This window comes from Lagenorhynchus albirostris, chromosome 10, assembly GCF_949774975.1.
Source record: "Lagenorhynchus albirostris chromosome 10, mLagAlb1.1, whole genome shotgun sequence".
NCBI classification, from domain to species: domain Eukaryota; kingdom Metazoa; phylum Chordata; class Mammalia; order Artiodactyla; family Delphinidae; genus Lagenorhynchus; species Lagenorhynchus albirostris.
The window spans coordinates 78,798,604-78,819,081 of NC_083104.1; the positions used below are offsets into that span (position 1 = coordinate 78,798,604).

Genomic DNA, 20,478 nt, shown 5'->3' on the forward strand with positions numbered 1-20,478 from the left:
CGGCTGTGATTACAGTCGGTGTCTAGATCGTCCAGGGCCCCCAGATGATGTGTGGCGAGGCCCGGGCAATGATCACGTGGTGTGTATCTGTAAAGTTCACGAGCGGTGGGCAGCTGACGCAGAAACTGTGGACATGGGCATTTCAACTCAACTGGAAAAACAATCCAGGCACTCCGGTAGCACTTTGCACAGATTATAATCAGATGTCATCTGAGACTTGAGGTTATATTACAGTAAAGAGAAATGGTTGTTCTTATACTTGGCCCTTTCTACAGTCAAACTCCATAACCTAGAAACAACAGTCAGGAGTTTGATTTTTTAATTACACCGAAGTTTGCATGTTGTTGTTTAGCCCATTTCCAATACATGTTTTAAACTCCATAAGACTAGGATTTTCAGGGCTTCAGCTGAGCTTTCTGTCAACCCAAAACTAGGCAGTGCAGCTCAAGAGTACTTACTTCTGTTTTTCTCCATCTGGTAGGTCATATGGCATGGAATGGTGAGCTGCTTAGAAAAATCCTGTGATCTGGACATGTTACATTACTAATTTATGAGGCTGGTATAGAGAGGTATCAACTTACCATCATTTAAGCCACTACTCTGTACTCATGAAAAAAATTGAAAGAGGTTTGCAGCAGTGGATTCTTGAATTGATTTTTTTCACATCTCATTTTTTAATCTTTTTTCCATCAAAAAGAAGTACAATGAGCATGAATCTCTACTTTGGAATCAGGAAGAAATCTGTCACCATGCCCCCACCTCCACGGCACTGAACTTGGAGGGGAGATGAACATCTGTAGGTATCAGGCACCTTTGCCCCTTCACGATCCTGGCCTCAGGCGAGGATTCTGAAGCCACACCAGCAGCCACTGAAAACACACATGCTGTTTGTGACTCTCTCCCCAGACTAAAGTTGCACGATCATTGCTAAAGTTGCAGGGGCGAGGTGAAGGGAGGGGAAGCATACTTCCTCTCTAAGTCCTGTCTACGCTGATGGCAATGAGCATAGGTTGACTGAAGAAGCACAGCACCAAGCTCAAAACTAGCCCCATCCTCACCCCCCAACCCGTGTTTTGGTAACGCTCTTATCTGCCCAATGTTTGCTTTTAGTTCTGAACAAAATTATTTTTATGCCACACGGCTTGTGAGATCTCTGTTCCCCGATCAGGTGTTGAACCCAGGTCACGGCAATGAAAGCCCGGAATCCTAACCACTTGGCCACCAGGGAACTCCCTGAACAAAATTCTTATAAAATTTTTGGCATAAACGTGGTATCTTGGGAGCTTTGAAGAGAGGAGGAAGAATATTTTTCTTGATCTTTATGCACAAGCAGCTGCCTACAGGCATTTGGCCCTTGGTGGTTATCAAGCTGAGTGTCCCCCTCTACATCCATTTTCTCCCAACACAGAGTGTGGACGGTAGAGACAGGCTTCTCTTGGTGGTGAAATGATAATTCATGGGAAGGTAGCACCCTTTAGGTATATACTGTTGTCATTAGATATAAGTCATTCTGTGGTGATAGCAGTACTTAGTAGCAGAAGAAGGAAGGAAAGTTCAGTGGACTCCACATTCATTCATTGAGGGTCTACTCTGGGCAAGTCTACGTGCCGGGCTCTAAGTTGCGGGGAGGGAATTTAATGCCACATGAGACAGTGCTTGCCCGTAAGGCCTGCTAGGGATACAGAAGTACCCAAACAACCACAGGACAAAGTTATATGTGATGACATCATTTTGTGACACAAACTTGCAGCTTGCAGGAGAAGGGATATTGCTTTGGGTAGATCGGAAGGCGTGGAGGAATCACCCTCTGAGAGGTGCCTTCAGGAATGGGTGAGGTTTTCTAAGGTAGAGATAGGGAGGAGGCCCTTCCAGGTAAAGGGAACAGCCTGGCCTAAGACCTGAAGGGGAATCCCCCTTCTAGACCCACAGCTAAGAAGACCACACTGCAGCCTTGTTTGTCATAGCAAATACAGGAAATAACTTGCATGTCTGTCCACAGGAGGATGGACAAATAAATTGGGGTATTTGGAAAATATTCAGCAGAGAAAATGAATCAATTAGAGAATCATGTAGCAATTAATATGGAAAAAACACAAAACATTAAATGAAAGAAAGAAGGCTGCAGGAAGTTAGGTGCAAAATTTATATAAAGGTTAAAATATCCAAAACAATATATATAGTTTATGGATTTTTATTTTTATTTATTTATTTTTAATTTTAAAAATTAATTAATTTATTTTTGGCTGCATTGGGTCTTCGTTGCTGCGCGCGGGCTTTTCTCTAGTTGCCGCGAGCGGGGGCTACTCTTCGTTGCAGTGTGCGGGCTTCTCATCGTGGTGGCTTCTCTTGTTGTGGAGCATGGGCTCTAGGTGCATGGGCTGCAGTAGTTGTGGCTCGCAGGCACTAGAGCGCAGGCTCAGTAGTTGTGGCGCACGGGCTTAGTTGCTCCGCGGCATGTGGGATCTTCCCAGACCAGGGCTCGAACCCGTGTCCCCTGCATTGGCAGGCGGGTTCTTAACCACTGCGCCACCAGGGAAGCCCTGGATTTTTAATTTTATGATTTTTTATTATATCATTACATGTAGTTATATAATTTTATAATCTCATAATGTTTTCATATGAAAACATTAGTGGAGATGAAAAACACCAGGTTCAGTGTATAGTGGCTGCTGCTGGGGAGGAAGGAAAGGAATGAGTGATTATAGGAGGCTAGGTCCCAGTTACCTGCGTTATAGGCATAGATGATACATACAGGCATGCGTACACACGGTCATACATATATATACACACACATACACATATATACGTACACGCATATATTTATATACATGCATATGTATATTTTTTACTTGATGTATAGTTGATTTACAATGTTATGTTAGTTTCTGGTGAACAGCAGTGATTCATATATATATATATATATATGTACATTCTTTTTCATATTCTTTTCCATTATGGTTTATTTACAGGATATTGACTATAGTTCCCTGTGCTATACAGTAAGACCTTTTTGCTTATCTATTTTATATATAGTAGTTTGTGTCGGCTAATCCCAAACTCCTAATTTATCCCTCCCCCACCCCTTTCCCCTTTGGTAACCGTACATTTGTTTCTATGTCTGGGAGTCTGTTTCTGTTTTGTAAATAAATTCATTTGTAGCATATTTTAGATTCCACATATAAGTAATATATGGTATTTGTCTTTCTGGCTTACCTCACTTAGTATGATCATCTCTAGATCCATCCATGTTGCTGCAAATGGCATTATTTCATTCTTTTTTATGGCTGAGTAATATTCCATTGTATATTTACCTCATCTTCTTTATCCATTCATCTGTTGATAGACATTTAGGTTGTTTCCATGTCTTGGCTACTGTGAATAGTAATGCTATGAACACTGGGTGCATGTATCTTTTCGAATTAGAGTTTTCTCTGGATCATGAATATATTTTAAAATCTGAAGTAGGGCTTCCCTGGTGGCACAGTGATTAAGAATCCGCCTGCCAATGCAGGGGACACGGGTTCCAGCCCTGATCCGGGAAGATCCCACATGCTGCGGAGCAACTAAGCCCGTGCGCCACAACTACTGAGCCTGCATTCCAGAGCCCGCGAGCCACAACTCCTGAACCCCAGGCGCCTAGGGCCCGTGCTCTGCAACAAGAGAAGCCACCGCAATGAGAAGCCCGCACACTGCAACGAAGAGTAGCCCCCGCTCACCGCAACTAGAGAAAGCCCATGCACAGCAACAAAGACCCAATGCAGCCAAAAATAAAATTTTTTTAAATACCTTTAAAAAACTTCTTAAAAAGTAAAATCTGAAGTAAATATGACATAAGATTTGACAAGCAATTGTTTGTCGTATCATCCTTTATACTTTTCTGTATATTTGAAGTATTTTGTAATTTCAAAATGAAAGTCACAGGGCATGTTTAGGAATAGTAAATGGTATATAGATCAATGGTTTTCGAACTTTAATGTGACCCTTAGTAAGAAATCTATTTTATTTTAGGAACCAGGAGTTTCATGACAGTACTTATCCTTAATGTGTGAGGTGCACCCTGACATGTTCCGTTCTCTTCACTCTGTTTTGTTCTTCATGAAATCGACAGTGGATAATGTTAAGGCTGTGGATCAGGGCAGGGAGGAGTTTGACGGCAGCCTCAGGGATTTGAGCTTTACTTGGCAGAGAGGAGAGGGCTCCCGGCAGCTTTGGGGCATTATCCTCATCAGAGCTGAACTTTAGCTGAATCAAATCAGACGGAACTGTGGCCAGAGACTGGAGGAGGCGAGGTCGTTTAGGAGGTTATCATCATGGTTTAGCTGGGACAGTGTACCAGCCTGCAGGGGAGTGAGAGAAGGAATATACTGCAATTTAAACAAAAAGGGAGGGGGCAGGATTTGATGACTGGAATGTGAGGGAAGGAGGAAAAGGAGAAATTTCACTTTGATTTCAAGGCTTGGTGACTAGGAGATTGGTCATACTGGTAACAGAACTAGGCACAGCCGAGGTTTGAGTTTTTGATTGCTTTTTTTTTTTTTTGCGATACGTGGGCCTCTCACTGTTGGCCGCAATGGCCTCTTCCATTGTGGAGCACAGGCTCCGGACACGCAGGCCCAGTGGCCATGGCTCATGGGCCCAGCCGCTCCACTGCATGTGGGATCTTCCTGGACCGGGGCACGAACCCGTGTCCCCTGCATCAGCAGGCGGACTCTCAACCACTGCGCCACCAGGGAAGCCCTTGATTGCTTTTTATTTTTTTTTTTTGGCTGTGCCACTCGGCATGTGGAATCTTAGTTCCCTGACCAGGGATGGAACTCACGCCCCCTGCAGTAGAAGTGTGAAGGCTTAACCACTGGACTGCCAGGGAAGTCCCAGCAAAAGTTTGGTTTTAAACACACAAAGCTTAAGATGCTGATGGGATCTCCAGATGGATAAAGTGAAGTCTTGTTGAGGTTAAAAGGCACGGATACAACATGGTCTCATAATGTTTGATGCCTTTTTATAGCAGTTCACAGTACTGGTGAGGGAAACAGAAAAATTCGATGTCATCAGGGTGGGGCTGGGTGGCAGGCGTGGAGTGCTCCAGGGTAGAAGCAAAGGGGCTGGCACGTTGGGATGGCAGTGGGGCAGGTGAAGCAGGTGAAGTAAGACAGAAGGGCTGGGGTTAGGAGGAGCCTGGAGCCTGTGAACTGGTATGAGGAAATAGTCCAGGTGGAAATTAGGAGCATTGTGATCAGGAAGGAGGAATGTCAAATCTGAGATCCTGGAGCTCGAGTAACTACGAGTGAGAAACCACGACCGCCTTGTTGCAAGCCGGGTTGTAACAGGATGGAGATGAAGACCAGAGCAGTGCAAGGGTTCACAGCTGTTGGTCTGAACTGAATAATCAACTTTACCGATGAAACTCGCCTGTGGAATAACTAAGGATTTTTAACCAGCTCAGCTACTGATTATGAGTTTCTCCTTCAAATTGTAGAAAAGGCCGTAGTGGAGAGGGGTTCCCTTAGGAGAGCCTCCTGGACTGTCCTGGGAGAGGGCTCTGGACAACATAGCCAGATGTCCCAGCGGGAGTCAGGATTCCTAGCCTGCTGTCAGCTCACAGGCAGACGGGCTCCCACGTCTTATCCAGCTCTTCCTATTCCATTTGTGTTTTATGGGCTTTCTTTCTCGGAGACCTAGGTGGCTGGGCTCTTGAGCACGAAAGTCAGAAGCAGTGCCCCTACCTTAGGGCTGATTCGGTTTAGAGCTGTGAATAGATCACTTCGATTCTCTGTGTCTCGGGGCGGGGGAGTTCAGGATTAACACGTACACACTACTATATATAAAATAGATAACCAACAAGGACCTACTGTATAGCACAGGGAACTATATTTAATATCTTCTAATAACCTATAATGGAAAAAATCTGAAAAAGAATATATATATGTATGTATAACAGAATCACTTTGCTGTACACCTGAAACTAACACAACATTGTAAATCAACTATACTTCGATAAAAATTATTTTTAAAAAATTAAAAATGCAAATTTTTATATACATAAAAAGATAATAGTGGAAACTCAAAAAAAATTCTCCATGCCTCAGTTATTCTCACAATTAAGTAACACAAACATAGATTTTTTTAATGCCTTGAGTGACTACCTTGTGCAACTCAATGAATTTCACAATTTAATGTAAAGAAGGCACACCTACAACCAGCTATATCATAAGGCTAAGGGGATGTATAACAGGTTGTGATTAATTCTGCTTGAGTCTGTTGCTAAACTTCACAGAGGAGGTTATAGCTGAGCCTGGATTTGAGAGAGAAGCAGGGTTTGCCAGGCATAGAGGGGTACTTGGCGATGCAAAGTGTGTGTCTTGTTCAGGGAACCAGGACAGTCTGTTCTGCTTTTTTCTATGCAATGAGAATAAAAAACTAGGTTTCCTAACTCCTGCTCCAATGTTCTTTTGCTTTAGTTTTCTTCTGCCTCAATGTTCTTTTACTTTAGTTTTCTTCTGCCTGGCCTCCCTTCCCTGCATCTTTGCTTAGGCATTCTTGGGCACAAAAGTACCAATGATAGGAGGAAATAGACTAAAAGTCATCTGGTGATTGGAAATCCGGTGAACAATTTAAATATTGTTATGGATACCTCCCAAGTGGATGAACTACACCCAGATAAACAACATCCAAGTCAGATGTTGTTTCCTGTTGAAAAATCCCTAACATGTTCCTTGTCTAAAATCTCACCGGTTTTACCTTTAGAAGCAAAGAGGGCCAAAGGAGAGTCTTCTTTCACTCTGTTTCTGAACAATCATCCATTGACACATTCTGGGCCACCTTTCCTCTGATAATTGCTGATAGGAGGAATAAAGGAGGGGTAGGTCCGTGTTTCTGTCTCAGGGAGCTTGCAACCCAGGAGGGCTCTCTGCACACACAGCAGGGAAGTAGCACATAAGTGCAGACGTTCTGCTAACCGAAACGTGTGGAGGAGTAGGTAGGTAAGCACTCCGGGAGGAGAGAAATTAAGATGACCTGGAGAAAACTTCATGACCAATGTGGGATTGAACTAAGGCCTTGAGGCTGTCTAAAGGGAAACTGAGAATGAAGCGACCTGCTTGATTCTTGGTAGCAAATAAAAAGCTGGGGTCTTGGGACCACCAGGAGGGTGTACAGCATTAGCTGCAAAGGGGTTAACGTTGAATTGCTAGGAAACGCCGAACTCCTTACACAGCGCACCAACCTGGCTTTCCTTGGTTATCAGATTCTTCTATGGAAAGTACATTTCCAATATTGATTTCCTGCCAATGGCAATCTGCGGCTCTCTTCGGAGTTCACCTGGGCTGGCCCGGGTCCCAGCAGGTTTGCCGATAGGTGATGAAGCTTCCTACAGGCGAGAGGCTGCATAGCTGAAGCCAGACCATGCCGAATGAAGCCAGTGGTTACACTCTTGTGGAAAGTCCTGGGAGGCTTCCTGTCCCCAGGCTTTAATTAACAGGCCGTTCTGACATCAGAGCTTACCTTTACCCAAACAAGCAGTCCCTGAAGGAAAGGAATCACCATACCAGCCAGCCTGGCCGTTGACCTTAGACCGCTCAACGCATTCTAAACTGTTCCCAGCTCCTCCAAATTCTCCCGCTAGAATTAAACACAGATACTCCTTACTGCATGTGGGTGGTGCATTCTGGGTCTGTAGTGATGCGTTTTGAAAATAGTACCTGCTCAAGTGAGGAGGTGAGCTGAGATGTGGGAAGGATGGGAAGTAACACAAAAGAAAATACAAGGAATCCCAGCTGAGAGTTCCAACTGGAGAAAGAGAAAAATCGCCAGGGCAGAGCAGCAAATTATAAGGCTGTCTTTTCTTTCTCCTGTCCATGTTAGGCGGAGCCACAGAGGAAGAGGTTCAGAGGTGGAGGGCTCACTGGGCCCAGGTGACGTGTTCCTGGCACACTGGTACAGAGGTGTGCCTCGCTTTTTTTATAGGCAGGGTTCAGCCGCGCCAGGTGCCCACAAGGTGGGGGATTGACTCCCTTCTTAACTCTGTTTGGGTTTGTGCGCTGCGGGAAAAGTCTTGTGACAATATTGCATATACTGGTTTTCCCAAGCTAAGAGAACATGGTTGCTGCTTTACCAGCAGATGTTACACATTTTTTTCCCCTTTAACCCCCCCGCCCCCAGCCCCATGACCATTAGCTTACCTCCGTGGTGGCAAGTATGGCTAGGTTACTCCTGCGGACAAAAAAGTGTTGCCTGCCATTCCAGTAAACAGTGAATGTTGTCCACCATCAAGCCCTCATCCACTGCAGCTGCCCCTGCGGTGAGCCCTGAGGGGAATTCAGGGTGGAGAGAAACTGGATACTGGCCCTACATAGTTAAGATGCATATCAGAGGAATAATTTCAATGAGCCCAGACTCTTTGCATCTGCCCATACATAGAAAAGCACTAAAATCATTAACTTGAGATGTCTGTTTTTCGAGATTAGCAGTGATCTTGCGATGTTCTGCTACATGTTGTTGTTGTTTTTCCAACAGAAACTCCAATATATCCAGGCTCCTCCCTCACCTCTTTGGAGCAGATCCTCAGAGTATGTGAGAGGCTGACTCCTGGCCTATAGTCCTCAGTAAGGTCCCTGAATAAAACATAATTCTCAGCTTTTAGGTTGTGTGTTTTTTCTCTAGTTGACACTCCTGACAATAACTTTATTACATGATCTGCTAACTAGTTGAGCTCAAAATCCACAGAATCATACAAATAAGTATGTATTCCTTTATAATGCTGGGGTGTTTTGGCAGGTGGGGGGAGGATGTACTAATTAACTGTACTAATTAATCGTTTTACCAGTTTTTACAGATTTCTGTCAAATATTCCTATTTGTTGAATAGCAGTAACTTCATTTACAAAAGTAGTAAATATTCATCGTCAAAAGTACTAATAACAATAATATCGACTCCAGATGAAAAGTAAAATTCCCATCATCCCACCACTTAGCAATATCTGTATCAATGTCTTGATTATTTGCAGTTCCATACTTTTTCTGTGCCATAGGTATATCTTTACAAAAACGGGATGCATACTTTTAATTTGCTTCTTCCTTGTACTAATGTCTTTCATTCATGTATTTATTCAGCAAATCTTTGTTGAGCATCTACTATGTGCTGGTCAGTCACTGTTTTAAGTGTCGGGGAGACTGCAGTGAGAAACAAACGGAGCACACGTTTATGTCCTGCGTATCTCTCTATAACAATAAGTGTAATATATCTACATAATTATTTTAATGGGTGTGTAATATTCTATTGTACAGATTTTATCATCATTAAATCAGATCTCCCATTTTTGGATGTTGAAATGCTGTTTGTGTTTTAGGTTTTCTTAAATACGGAGTGGATATGCATTAACGGTGGGTGGATCTGAATCCATGTTAAAAGTGTATCCGCTCATAATAGGATTCTGCCGCTCTTTAAAATATGACTTTATAAACAGTGGTATGATACTTGGCAGATGTGGCTGCAAAGATCAGTGTGGGCCCAGCAGCCTCTCACTTGATGGATGACTGAGGAGGTCCTGGGGTTGTCTGAGGCCACTGCAAGTCCACCTCTGTCTCTGGTCAGACCAGAGGCTGCTCACAGCAGGGTTCCAGGCCTTATAAATGGGCATCAAGCTGGCATTTTGGCTTCTGTTCCTTCTCAGCCATTTATGGCTTTGCAGCATTGTGGGAGGCTGGGCTTCTGTGGATTCTGGAAGAGTTTCTCTGCCGTCTTTGATGGAAATTGCTGTTCTTTTGTTCTCTGTCCAGCAACCAGCAGGCCACCTTCCTGACATCTGCATGAGGCCGTGACACGAGGTGATGTCACAGGATCTGTTTGTTGGTGACTTCAGCACACTGCTGGATCTTCAGCACGAAGCAAAACATAGTCCAGATGAATTATAGAATTTCTAGCATTAGAACGTATAGAGATGATACCCTCAGTTTTATGGACAAAGACACAAGGGTAGAGAAGTTGAGTGGTTTGCCTAAAATCCCATAGTCAGTGGTAGAGCTGGAACTGCTAATTCCTCACCCAGGGCTTCTCCAGGGAATCAGCTATTCCAAGTTTGTGGTCAGTTCCCATAGGGCCCTTGTAATAGATCAGGGAACACCATTGCTTTAGAGTCCTCTATTTGGCCTCCAGATAAAATGTCATCAGTACCAAACTATGTCCGTTTCGCAAACATGGAGCTTTTAGTTTTTTTTAGACGGCATACTCTAGGTGTAAAACTATTAGCATTGTTAATAGTTTTAAAGGAGGACCTGAGATAAAACTTTAAGATTGGACCCCTAAATAGTCCAAGGCATGATGTAACATTTTATAACACTTTCTTGTGAATGTTAACTGAATTCATGGTGTAGATGTTGTTGTACTCAAGAAATAGAACTTTTAATTCCAATCCCATTATAATCTAAATCTAATTAAAGCTCTTAATAAAGCAGTTGGAAGAATCCCAGAAATGTAACCAAAAACATTAAATTCCTTTTCAATTTTCAAAGATTGCATTAAAATCAATTATAAGGTAGAAAAATATATATATATATTACTAAATTGTAACCCTTCTGTGTGTTCTTTAGTTCAAATATTGCTGGTACCTTAATGTGCATGGTTTGCCTTTTCAAAGCATCATTCAGCCACTGCCCATTTTATTATTATCCACTCTCTTTATTTCCTGAGAGGTAGAGAGACAGGAAATCATCTCCCACCCACCCTTGTTTATGAGGAAAATGACCCTGAGTAGCTGAATGTCTTGGGCATGGCCACATAGCTCATTGTATAGAGCAAATATTAAGAGCCAGACTTCCCGACTTGCAAACCATTATTTCTTTTTTTCCCTTAACCTGGCAGAACAGGAGGAAATTGGTGCCATACGTCTGGGCCTAAAGAACTATTTGTTCAGTAAATCACGATTAGGTGTATGATTATTTTATATGCCACATATCATCTCAGACATAGGAACTTGCATGCCACACAGCCCCTGCCCTTAAAGCAGCTGGGTGTGGTGGGAAGTGAGCTCATCACCAAGGGTCAGGGCCCCAGGAGAGAAGTGTGATGGGGAGGCAAGGCCAGGGTAGGTGGGGCACCCTCATCCAGCCTGGGGTTAGGAAAGCCCACAGGCAGAGCTGGCGCCTGGGCAGAGTGTTGATGAGCTGGGGTTGCTGGAGCCGCCCTTGTGTGCAGAAGCATACAGGGGAGATAGACAGTGTTGTACCTTTGAAAAACTCCCAGTGTTATGATCCAAGCCATCCAAGTGGCCTGGGTGTGGGCTCTGGGAAAGGAGGCTGGAATAGGACCTGGGAAGGAGGTCTACAGAAGGGCCTGTTTGCACAGGCTGAGAGTTTGTGTGGTAAACAATGGTGCGCTCTTGAGGGACTTTGGGGAGGGGAGTAGTGATCAGTCTCCGCTTTTAAACTATCACCGTGAAGTGGTTTGGAGACTAGAGGGCGGGTTTGGGGATATGAGGTGGGGGAACCATCTCTTGAGGAAGAAAGGTCAGTTATGAGACCGCTGTTTTCCTCATCAACACAAGTTCATCTTGAAGGCCCAAATCAAGGGGGAGCGGTAGAAATGGAAAGGACAAGTGGATTCCAGAAACGTTGAGATAAAATCAACAGGCCTCCATGACTGATCAGAGGTAGGGACAGGTCAAGTCTGGGCTGAAGGAGGAGGCTGAAGAGGTTGAGTTTGAAATGCCCGTGGGATATTCAGTTGGACAAAACCAGAGCTGCTGGATATTTGAATCCAAACTCAGGAAAGATCTGGCTGGAGGCATGTATTTGGGGATCCTGTGATAACAGGGCCTGGCTGAAGAGAAAGCCTGCGTGCAGCAACTAAGACCCAACACAGCCAAAAATAAATTAATAAATTAATAATTAAAAAAAAAAGAATGTGGATCAACCATAGAGCTTTTTCAGAGCAAGGACTGTCTGCTCAACAATATTCCAGGCTACCAAGGCCACAAAGGAAGAATAAAATAAGACCACCTACCTCAAGCCGCTCACAAGAAGAGTCAAACTTCACGAATCAACAGCCACCACCAGACCGCACGTAACGGAGTGTTAAGTGGAGAGAAATACAAACAGGCCTCAACGGAGCAGAGCTGCTCCTGGGAGGATAGGACTTACACATGTGAAGGGGTGAGGGGCGGGCCTTCCAGGAAAGGGGCAGAACACGACCCAGGATGCTACGGCCTCTGGGGGCCCACGAGCAGAGGGGCCGCTGCGGAAGACAGAGGAAGTGAGTGCGGCGGGTGGCGTGAGTTTAGGTTTGATGTTGCAGAAGAAAGAGGGGAGGTTTCTCATCCGTGGAGGGTTTTTTTGTTTTGTTTTGTTTTTTGCGGTACGCGGGCTTCTCACTGCTGTGGCCTCTCCCGTTGCGGAGCACAGGCTCCGGACGCGCAGGCTCAGCGGCCATGGCTCACGGGCCCCGCCGCTCCGCGGCATGTGGGATCTTCCCGGACCGGGGCACGAACCCCGTGTCCCCTGCATCGGCAGGCGGACTCTCAACCACTGTGCCACCAGGGAGGCCCCATCCCTGGAGTTTTTTCTTGTTCAATCCTTATGTCACCTGAGCTCGGGGGACTCATGCTATAGACCGGTACCTCCTCTCCTGGCTTAAGTGACACCGCCCTCTGTGGTCCCGCCTCTGCTTTCTTCTTCCATCACCCTGTCAACTGTGGCGTCTGTCCCCAGGGTTCCACCATCGGCCCCCTTTTCTGCCTCTGGTACCTCTCACACAGACACTTCTGCCATGTCCTTGGCGGATTCTCAACCCCTGCGCCACCAGGGAAGCCCAAGTTAAACATTTGTGAGGGCTGAAATTTGTTGCATACAGATTTGGGTTCTCAGGAGAGGCAAGTCCAAAACCACTTGCTTTCCAGAGCATAATTTAAAAAAAAAAAAACACACACAGTCTTTGCAATTAGATTTCATTAAATTTAGGCTACATGTTAATTTTGTTCAGCTCTTAAGATTTCTCAGGATAGGGCTTTCCTGGTGGCACAGTGGTTAGGAATCCACCTGCCAATGCAGGGGACACAGGTTTGAGCCCTGGTCCGGGAAGATCCCACATGCAGTGGAGCAACTAAGCCCGTGCACCACAACTGCTGAGCCTGCGCTCCAGAGCCCATGAGCCACAACTACTGAGCCCGTGTGCCACAACTACTGAAGCCTGAATACCTAGAGCCCGTGCTCCGCAACAAGAGCAGCCACTGCAATGAGAAGCCCATGCACCACAACGAAGAGTAGCCCCCGCTCGCCACAACTAGAGAAAGCCTGCGTGCAGCAACGAAGACCCAACACAGCCAAAAATTAATTAATTAATTATAAAAAAAAGATTTCTCAGAATATGCCTTGGTTTTTACCAACCTGATTGATGACTCATTTGACCTTGAGGTTCAAGTAACTATTGCTTATCTCAGATTTTCAAGTTCCCAGTGAAATTAGTGGGTAATTTAAGATTAGGTGCTCAAGAAATGTAGGCTCTCATTACTAATATCAACATTGATAATTTTTGTATTTCGATATAATACTTCGTACTAAATAAAATACATTAAAAAGCTTTGTATGGATGAAGAGTGCTTTTGTCTTTGCTAGTTCAAGACTATTTGAGACTTGATTTGGAGTGGTTTACAAGATCCCTCCTTTAAAGCGCCCTCTTGTGTCATTACAATGATGTGCAACTCTACAATGGATGGCGCCAAGGGACAGAATATAATGTCTAAATGAAGGGTTGGTCTTCACCAAGATGGTTCCAGCCATTGAAACAGGGGAGGAGCATATGTGACAGAAATGCTGGCTGGTGGGTAAATGTTGTGGTAGTAGATTGCAGAAGTCTCTTCTGATCGATTGCATTTTCTCAATAAAATAGGAAGAAGGTTAGGCTGAGTGAGGATGGATGAAGAAGTATAGGAGATTTGAAGAGAGAAAACTACTAGGTTCCACTAGGAAGACATTGGGATAATAGACAATGAATATACAGCTAGATCTTTTCATGTCATTAAATACATTCACAGCATATTTCTATTGTTTGCTCACAATTCTGTTTTACGGCTTAAATTATGGTTCTATGATTTTTTAAAACCAGTTTCCTATTGTTGGACAAGGAAGTTCTTTCCAATTTCTTACTGTTATAAATAAAATGGAACAGTGTCTCTTGCTATACCATTCCTTAAAAAAAAAAAAAACTTTTGTACTGATGATTACATTTTTTTTTATTTGAGCGATTTTTAGTGAGTTTGTGTTGGTAGCTCACTGTGATTTTTTTTTACCTTGGCGGTAGGAGTTTATTAATTAATTAATTTATTTTTGCTGTGTTGGGTCTTCGTTTCTGTGCGAGGGCTTTCTCTAGTTGTGGCAAGCTGGGGCCACTCTTCATCGCGGTGCACGGGCCTCTCACTATCGCGGCCTCTCTTGTTGCAGAGCACAGGCTCCAGACGCGCAGACTCAGTAGTTGTGGCACACAGGCCTAGTTGCTCCGCGGCATGTGGGATCCTCCCAGACCAGGGCTCGAACCCGTGTCCCCTGCATTGGCAGGCAGATTCTCAACCACTGCACCACCAGGGAAGCCCCACTGTGATTTTTAAAAAATAATTAATTAATTTATTTATTTTTGGCCATGTCGGTTCTTCATTGCTGCGCACAGGCTTTCTCTACTTGCGGCGAGCGGGGGCTACTCTTTCATTGTGGTGTGCAGGCTTCTTATTGCAGTGGCTTCTCTTGTTGCAGAGCATGGGCTCTAGGCACATGGGTTTCAGTAGTTGTGTCACGTGGGCTCAGTAGTTGTGGCTCATGTGCCCTGGACCGCAGGCTCAGTAGTTGTGGCGTACGGGCTTAGTTGCTTTGCAGCATGTGGGATCTTCCCGTACCAGGGCTTGATCCCGTGTCCCCTGCATTGGCAGGCAGATTCTTAGCCACTGCGCCACCAGGGAAGGCCTGAGGGTTACATTTTAATGTCATCTAGCAAACTCGAAAGCTTTAAAGGTACCCTCACTTACCTTCTAGATGTCATTAAAATGGGGTGGTTGACATCCCCATTTTACAAGATGTGACTTTGCCTCACTCTGTAGTGAGCAGTAGAGACAAAGTCAGAATGTCAGAGCAGTAAGCGATCTTGGTCCGACTCTATTATTCTACATACGAAAAAAAAAAAAGGAGGCTCAAAGAAGTTGTCTGCAGTCCCGCCTCCCCAGCTGCACTAGCAAACCCATAGTTCCCTTGCTGTCTTTGCTTAGCAGCCCCTCACCGCATCTTTGCCCATTTTACTCTGTTTCCTGTAGGTTGCATCCCCGTGTAGCCATGACGACTGCCATCCTGGAGCGTCTGAGCACCCTGTCTGTGAGTGGACAGCATCTGCGCCGCCTGCCCAAGATTTTGGAGGATGGGCTGCCCAAGATGCCCGGCACCGTCCTGGAGACCGACGTGCCCCAGCTCTTCCGGGAGCCCTACATCCATGCTGGGTACCGCCCCACTGGCCACGAGTGGCGTTACTACTTCTTCAGCCTCTTCCAGAAACACAACGAGGTGGTCAACGTCTGGACCCACTTGCTGGCGGCTCTGGCCGTCCTCTTGCGGTTCTGGGCCTTTGTGGAGGCCGAGGGCCTGCCGTGGACCTCTGCCCACGCCCTGCCCCTGCTCCTCTACGTCCTGTCCTCCATCACTTACCTCACCTTCAGCCTCCTGGCCCACCTGCTGCAGTCCAAGTCCGAGCTCTCCCACTACACCTTCTACTTTGTGGACTACGTGGGCGTGAGCGTTTACCAGTACGGCAGTGCCCTGGTCCACTTCTTCTACACCTCCGACCAGGCCTGGTACGAGCACTTCTGGCTTTTCTTCCTGCCCGCAGCCGCCTTCTGTGGCTGGCTATCTTGCGCCGGCTGCTGCTACGCTAAGTACCGGTACCGCAGGCCTTACCCAGTCATGAGGAAGATCTGTCAGGTGGTGCCGGCGGGGCTGGCCTTCATCCTGGACATCAGCCCCGTGGCACATCGCGTGGTTCTGTGCCACCTGTCTGGCTGCCAGGAGCAGGCGGTCTGGTACCACTCCCTGCAGATTGTCTTCTTCCTGGTCAGTGCCTACTTCTTCTCCTGCCCGGTTCCAGAGAAGTACTTCCCGGGTTCCTGTGACATCGTGGGCCACGGGCACCAGATCTTCCACGCCTTTCTGTCTGTCTGCACACTGTCCCAGCTGGAGGCCATCCTCCTAGACTACAGGGGGCGACAGGAGATCTTCCTGCAACGCCACAGCCCCCTGTCCATCTACATGGCCTGCCTCTCCTTCTTCTTCTTGGTCACCTGCAGTGCAGCCACTGCAGCCTTCTTGAGGCAAAAAATCAAGGCCAGACTGACCAAAAAAGATTCTTGAGGCCGGCAGGTGGGGTGCGGTGTGGAGTTGGCCTGATATGATTTGGGGAAAACTTGAATCAGCAGTAGGAGTTGACTTTTTGTTTTTTAGAGCAGGCTTTTAAATGAGTACATATTTCCAAGGGTGGCTGTGGCTATGGCCTTAGGAAGCCCAAGGGTCCAAGAGTTTTGCTGTTATTGTTGTGAATGAAAGTATCCCTTTATCCTCTGGGCTGTAGCCTTACGAGACACAGGAAGGGAAGGGACCTTGGCTAAGATTCATCGGACACTGAATTAAGAACCATCTTCATGCCTGAAAATTTAGTAGAATTCCGACTGTGGCCGCCAGGGGCAAGGCCTGGTGTAAAGGGATAATCCAACTGGACTGGGGAAGTTAGGAGGTGGCTGGACCACACTGTATTGAAATGAGCATTCTTCTGTGATGCTGGTCTTTGGTAATTGGGTACATTGACCCAAGGACCCGATTTCATTTGGATTTCAGATCGTCCTGGGTGGAGAAGTCAGAATCTTCAAGAAGATTCCGTAAAACCCTCAGACCTCGTGAATTACTCGGTTCGTCTCACTTCCAGTCCCTTCTCTGGCCCACTCTAGCACCGACCCTTTTCTCAGGATGATGTCTGCCTGGCTGTTTTCTCCCAAGTGCTGTTCACTCCCATCTGTACCTTGCATGATGATGAGAGGACGATGAAGCAGTCATACTTCCAGGAAATGCTTGGATCCATGTGGACATTCAGGAAACTTACTGTCATATAATACTAATGGAAACGGTAGTAGAAAATACAGTGCCAAGAGCCATCAGGAGGTCCAGCCAGCAAGCATGGATACCGTTTGGTGTCATGGGACCCTTCTGGTTTATACCTGTGCATTGCAGGATTACTTGAGATCTGTTAGGGCTGCTTTACATGCCAGAAGATCTGGAGCTTTCTCCAGAGCATCTTCTCCAGATTTTGACCAGCATGTTCAAAAAGCCCCTGGTAGAGTGAATTGGTTCTGAGAGTCCCACTAGGGATCTGATTATTTCAAGAGGAACTCAAGGTCCAGCCTCTTAAATAGATGCTGCCCCACGAAGGACCCGCATAACTACCCTGGTTCAGGGTCCTCGGGGAGGCAGTTGTACCTCAGCTTAGAGCAGCTTAAATTAATCAAGCCTCAGGACAGGCACATGTGTGCATTCATGGTGGATTGGTCCCTGAAGGCTCCTTTGGGTGAGGATGGTGAACTGGGCACCCTGTAGGCAGAATGTTCTGTTCAGGACATAGCTGCCCAGCAGCTTCTATGGGGTGAGGGAGGCTTGCAGTTGATGTGTTCTGGCCACGCAGCCCCCCTGAGGACTGCCTTCTGCACTGATCCAGTGAAGGGGGCTGCATTGGAACCCTCCCCAGAGGCTGTATTTCCTATCAATATAAGGTCTGTTTACTAAAAAGGGAGGTGGGTTTTCATTCCAGTTTGATGAACCTCCTCTCTTCCTAGATTACTTTGTTGTCTTCATATCTTTGTTTTCTTCCTTTCTCTTGAGAGATGTGTAGGGTTTGTGCCTTATAAATGGAAATGTACGAACTTAATACACTTAATACATGGCCTTGTGGAATTTTCAGTTTGGGGTTATAGGGATAAGAAAAAAAGAATTAATTGCCTTCCAAACCATGGATGAAAAAACTTATGAATATCAGAATTGCTTATCCATCAGAAGACTCTTTCAACCTATATTTTGGAGGGAAAAATTCAACTGAGCCTTTCCTGTAATCTTTATATCAAGAAAGCGTATGTTGGGACTTCCCTGGCAGTCCAGCGGTTAAGACTCCCCGCTTCCACTGCAGGGGGTGCGGGTTCGATCCCTGGCCGGGGAACTAAGATTCTGCATGCCATGGGGTGGCCAAAAAAAAAAAAAAAAAAGCAAGCATATGTCTTGTCAGTTATGTTGTTTTCCTAGATGGATTTCTCCTGGGAATCCTCAAATACCTGAACTTCTGTGCTACCCAAGTGTCTTACACGAGCTTCTGGCATCCAGGCCAAATTCACCACCAATAAAGTGAGCAACACCAAACCGGCTGAACTGATGAACAAGGGAATGGAAAGTTGTGTCACACAACGCTGCAAGTAGAGGGTCAGTGTTTTTTTTGGGTTTTTTTTTGCGGTATGCGGGCCCCTCACTGTTGTGGCCTCTCCCGTTGCGGAGCACAGGCTCCAGACGCACAGGCTCAGTGGCCATGGCTCACGGGCCCAGCCGCTCCGTGGCATGTGGGATCTTCCCGGACCAGGGCACGAACCCGTGTCCCCTGCATCGGCAGGCGGACTCTCAACCACTGCGCCACCAGGGAAGCCCGAGGGTCAGTTTAAATGGAGATGAGAAAGTGTCTGAAATGTCTGTAATTATGGATTCAGAGACTATCTTCTTTTAAAAATTGGAAGGAAGATGTAAGGCAAGCTTTTGCATGTAACCGTGGTGGCCATGGTGGGCAGAGATCTTTAGGCCAAATGCAGGTATTTTTTAAGGGAGAAAATACAAGGTATAGCAGTGATCTTCCAACGCCATCCGCAGCCCAGTGCCAGTCTGCACACTTATTGGTCTGTGACAAGATACGTATAGAGAGACACTAAACTCTTAGATATGAACATAAAATTCATAACATTTTGATTTTAATTTACCCAAGTATTGGTCCCTCAAGTACTGGAAATTTAAAAAAAATTTTTTTACCAGAGATATTTGAGAAGAGTTGAGGGACTACTATCTGGTTAGAAATTCCAGTATCTCATGAGAAATAGAGAAACAGGAGATGCAGGCATTTTTAAATACTCAGACTCTTGAGGGGTTAAATACTCCTTTTAAAACATTTTCATTCAAACGATTGAATCAGTAAGGAAGAGACCTAGTTTGTTTAAAAGGAATAATAAGTATTTGATAAAGGGGATGGTTCTTCTTATTCCACCAAAGCCAAAAGTTGACGTCTATTGGAAATTCTGCTGTCATTGCTCTTTTTTACTAAGGTTTTCAACCTATTAAAATGTAAATGCCTCTGGGAAAAAAACTAAACCAAACTATTAGTCATTTACGTCTTGGGAATACAATGCGTATTGTATGTGGCCCCCTACTCAGGGTAGAGAGAGGGAATAACAGGATGCAGCGAACTGGGGACCTATTTGCCTGTTTGTTTCCCTCTTGCAAGCACTTCCTGACCTATATTTACTAGGGAGCTAATGTTAAAACTCTTCAGATGTTAGGGTTTCATCTCCCACCTTGGCTGAAAGTACCTCACTCAGTAACACTATTCTCAGTCCTCTACTGGAAGCTTGAAATAGTAGGCGCTCAAGCCATGGAATGGAGGTAGTTCTTTCCTGCCTCTGTTGCCCACCTGTTCACCAGTTGTACCCTGATGCTTGCAAACATTAGGTTCTTCAGTTGCCACGCTGTAGTTTCAAATGGGCCCTCCAGGTGGTGCTTATGTCTTACTCAGAGAAGGCATGGCCATTGTCCCCAAGGCCGCCGCCTCATTTTGTTGTTCCTAGGGTTTTGCTCGATTGCTTGGCAAAGAAAAAATAGAACTATTTTCTGTTTATATAAATCTACTTACACAAATGACCATTTAACAGATTTTGTAAATGCATTATTTTACTCTCAACAGCTACCTTGTGTCTTTGACAAGGCCTATCTTAAAAAAAGGTTTTATCTAGACAAACGTTACCAGAAGGAGATCAGGACACTTCATAGCCACCTAGAAGTAGGAAAGTATAAAAGCTTTGAAAAAAATCTCCGTACCCCAAATCCCAAAATATTCTCCCCCTCCCCCAAATCCCCACTTGTGAGTAGATCAAATTGGGCCCCCTCCCCAAAAGCTATGGAGTTGATTTCTCTAAGGATTTTCAGTCTAATTGAATAAATATTTTAATCTCATGGACAATAGTGTTAAATATTCCGAACTTTTGAATTGATAGACTGTATTTTTTGAAACCTAAAACTTATGAACTATAGTATTGTTATACCATAACAGGTACTATGGTTGTGAAATGTGGCACCTGTCAACCAAAGGATTCTGTGGCCTTAACTATTAGATTTAAATAGCTGTGGAAAAGGTGATTCCACTATCACCATAACAGGAAGAAAACAGCATTCTCTG

The 20,478-nt window shown here is 45.3% G+C and overlaps 1 protein-coding gene across 3 annotated transcripts in view; it reads left to right on the top strand.

Moving 5' to 3' along the window:
• The window catches only part of PAQR8 (progestin and adipoQ receptor family member 8), a 37,726-nt gene extending 17,464 nt beyond the window's left edge, over window positions 1-20,262 (top strand). For 2 of the 3 annotated variants that reach the window (XM_060163081.1, XM_060163080.1), the window contains one exon: window positions 15,284-20,262. In XM_060163081.1, the coding sequence (XP_060019064.1) occupies window positions 15,303-16,367 (1,065 nt within the window). In that variant the 5' untranslated portion in view covers window positions 15,284-15,302 and the 3' untranslated portion in view covers window positions 16,368-20,262. Of the gene's footprint in view, window positions 1-481; window positions 729-15,283 lie in introns of those variants that run through there. The other variant, XR_009542977.1, reaches the window with a different exon arrangement.
• Window positions 20,263-20,478: the final 216 nt, after the last annotated feature.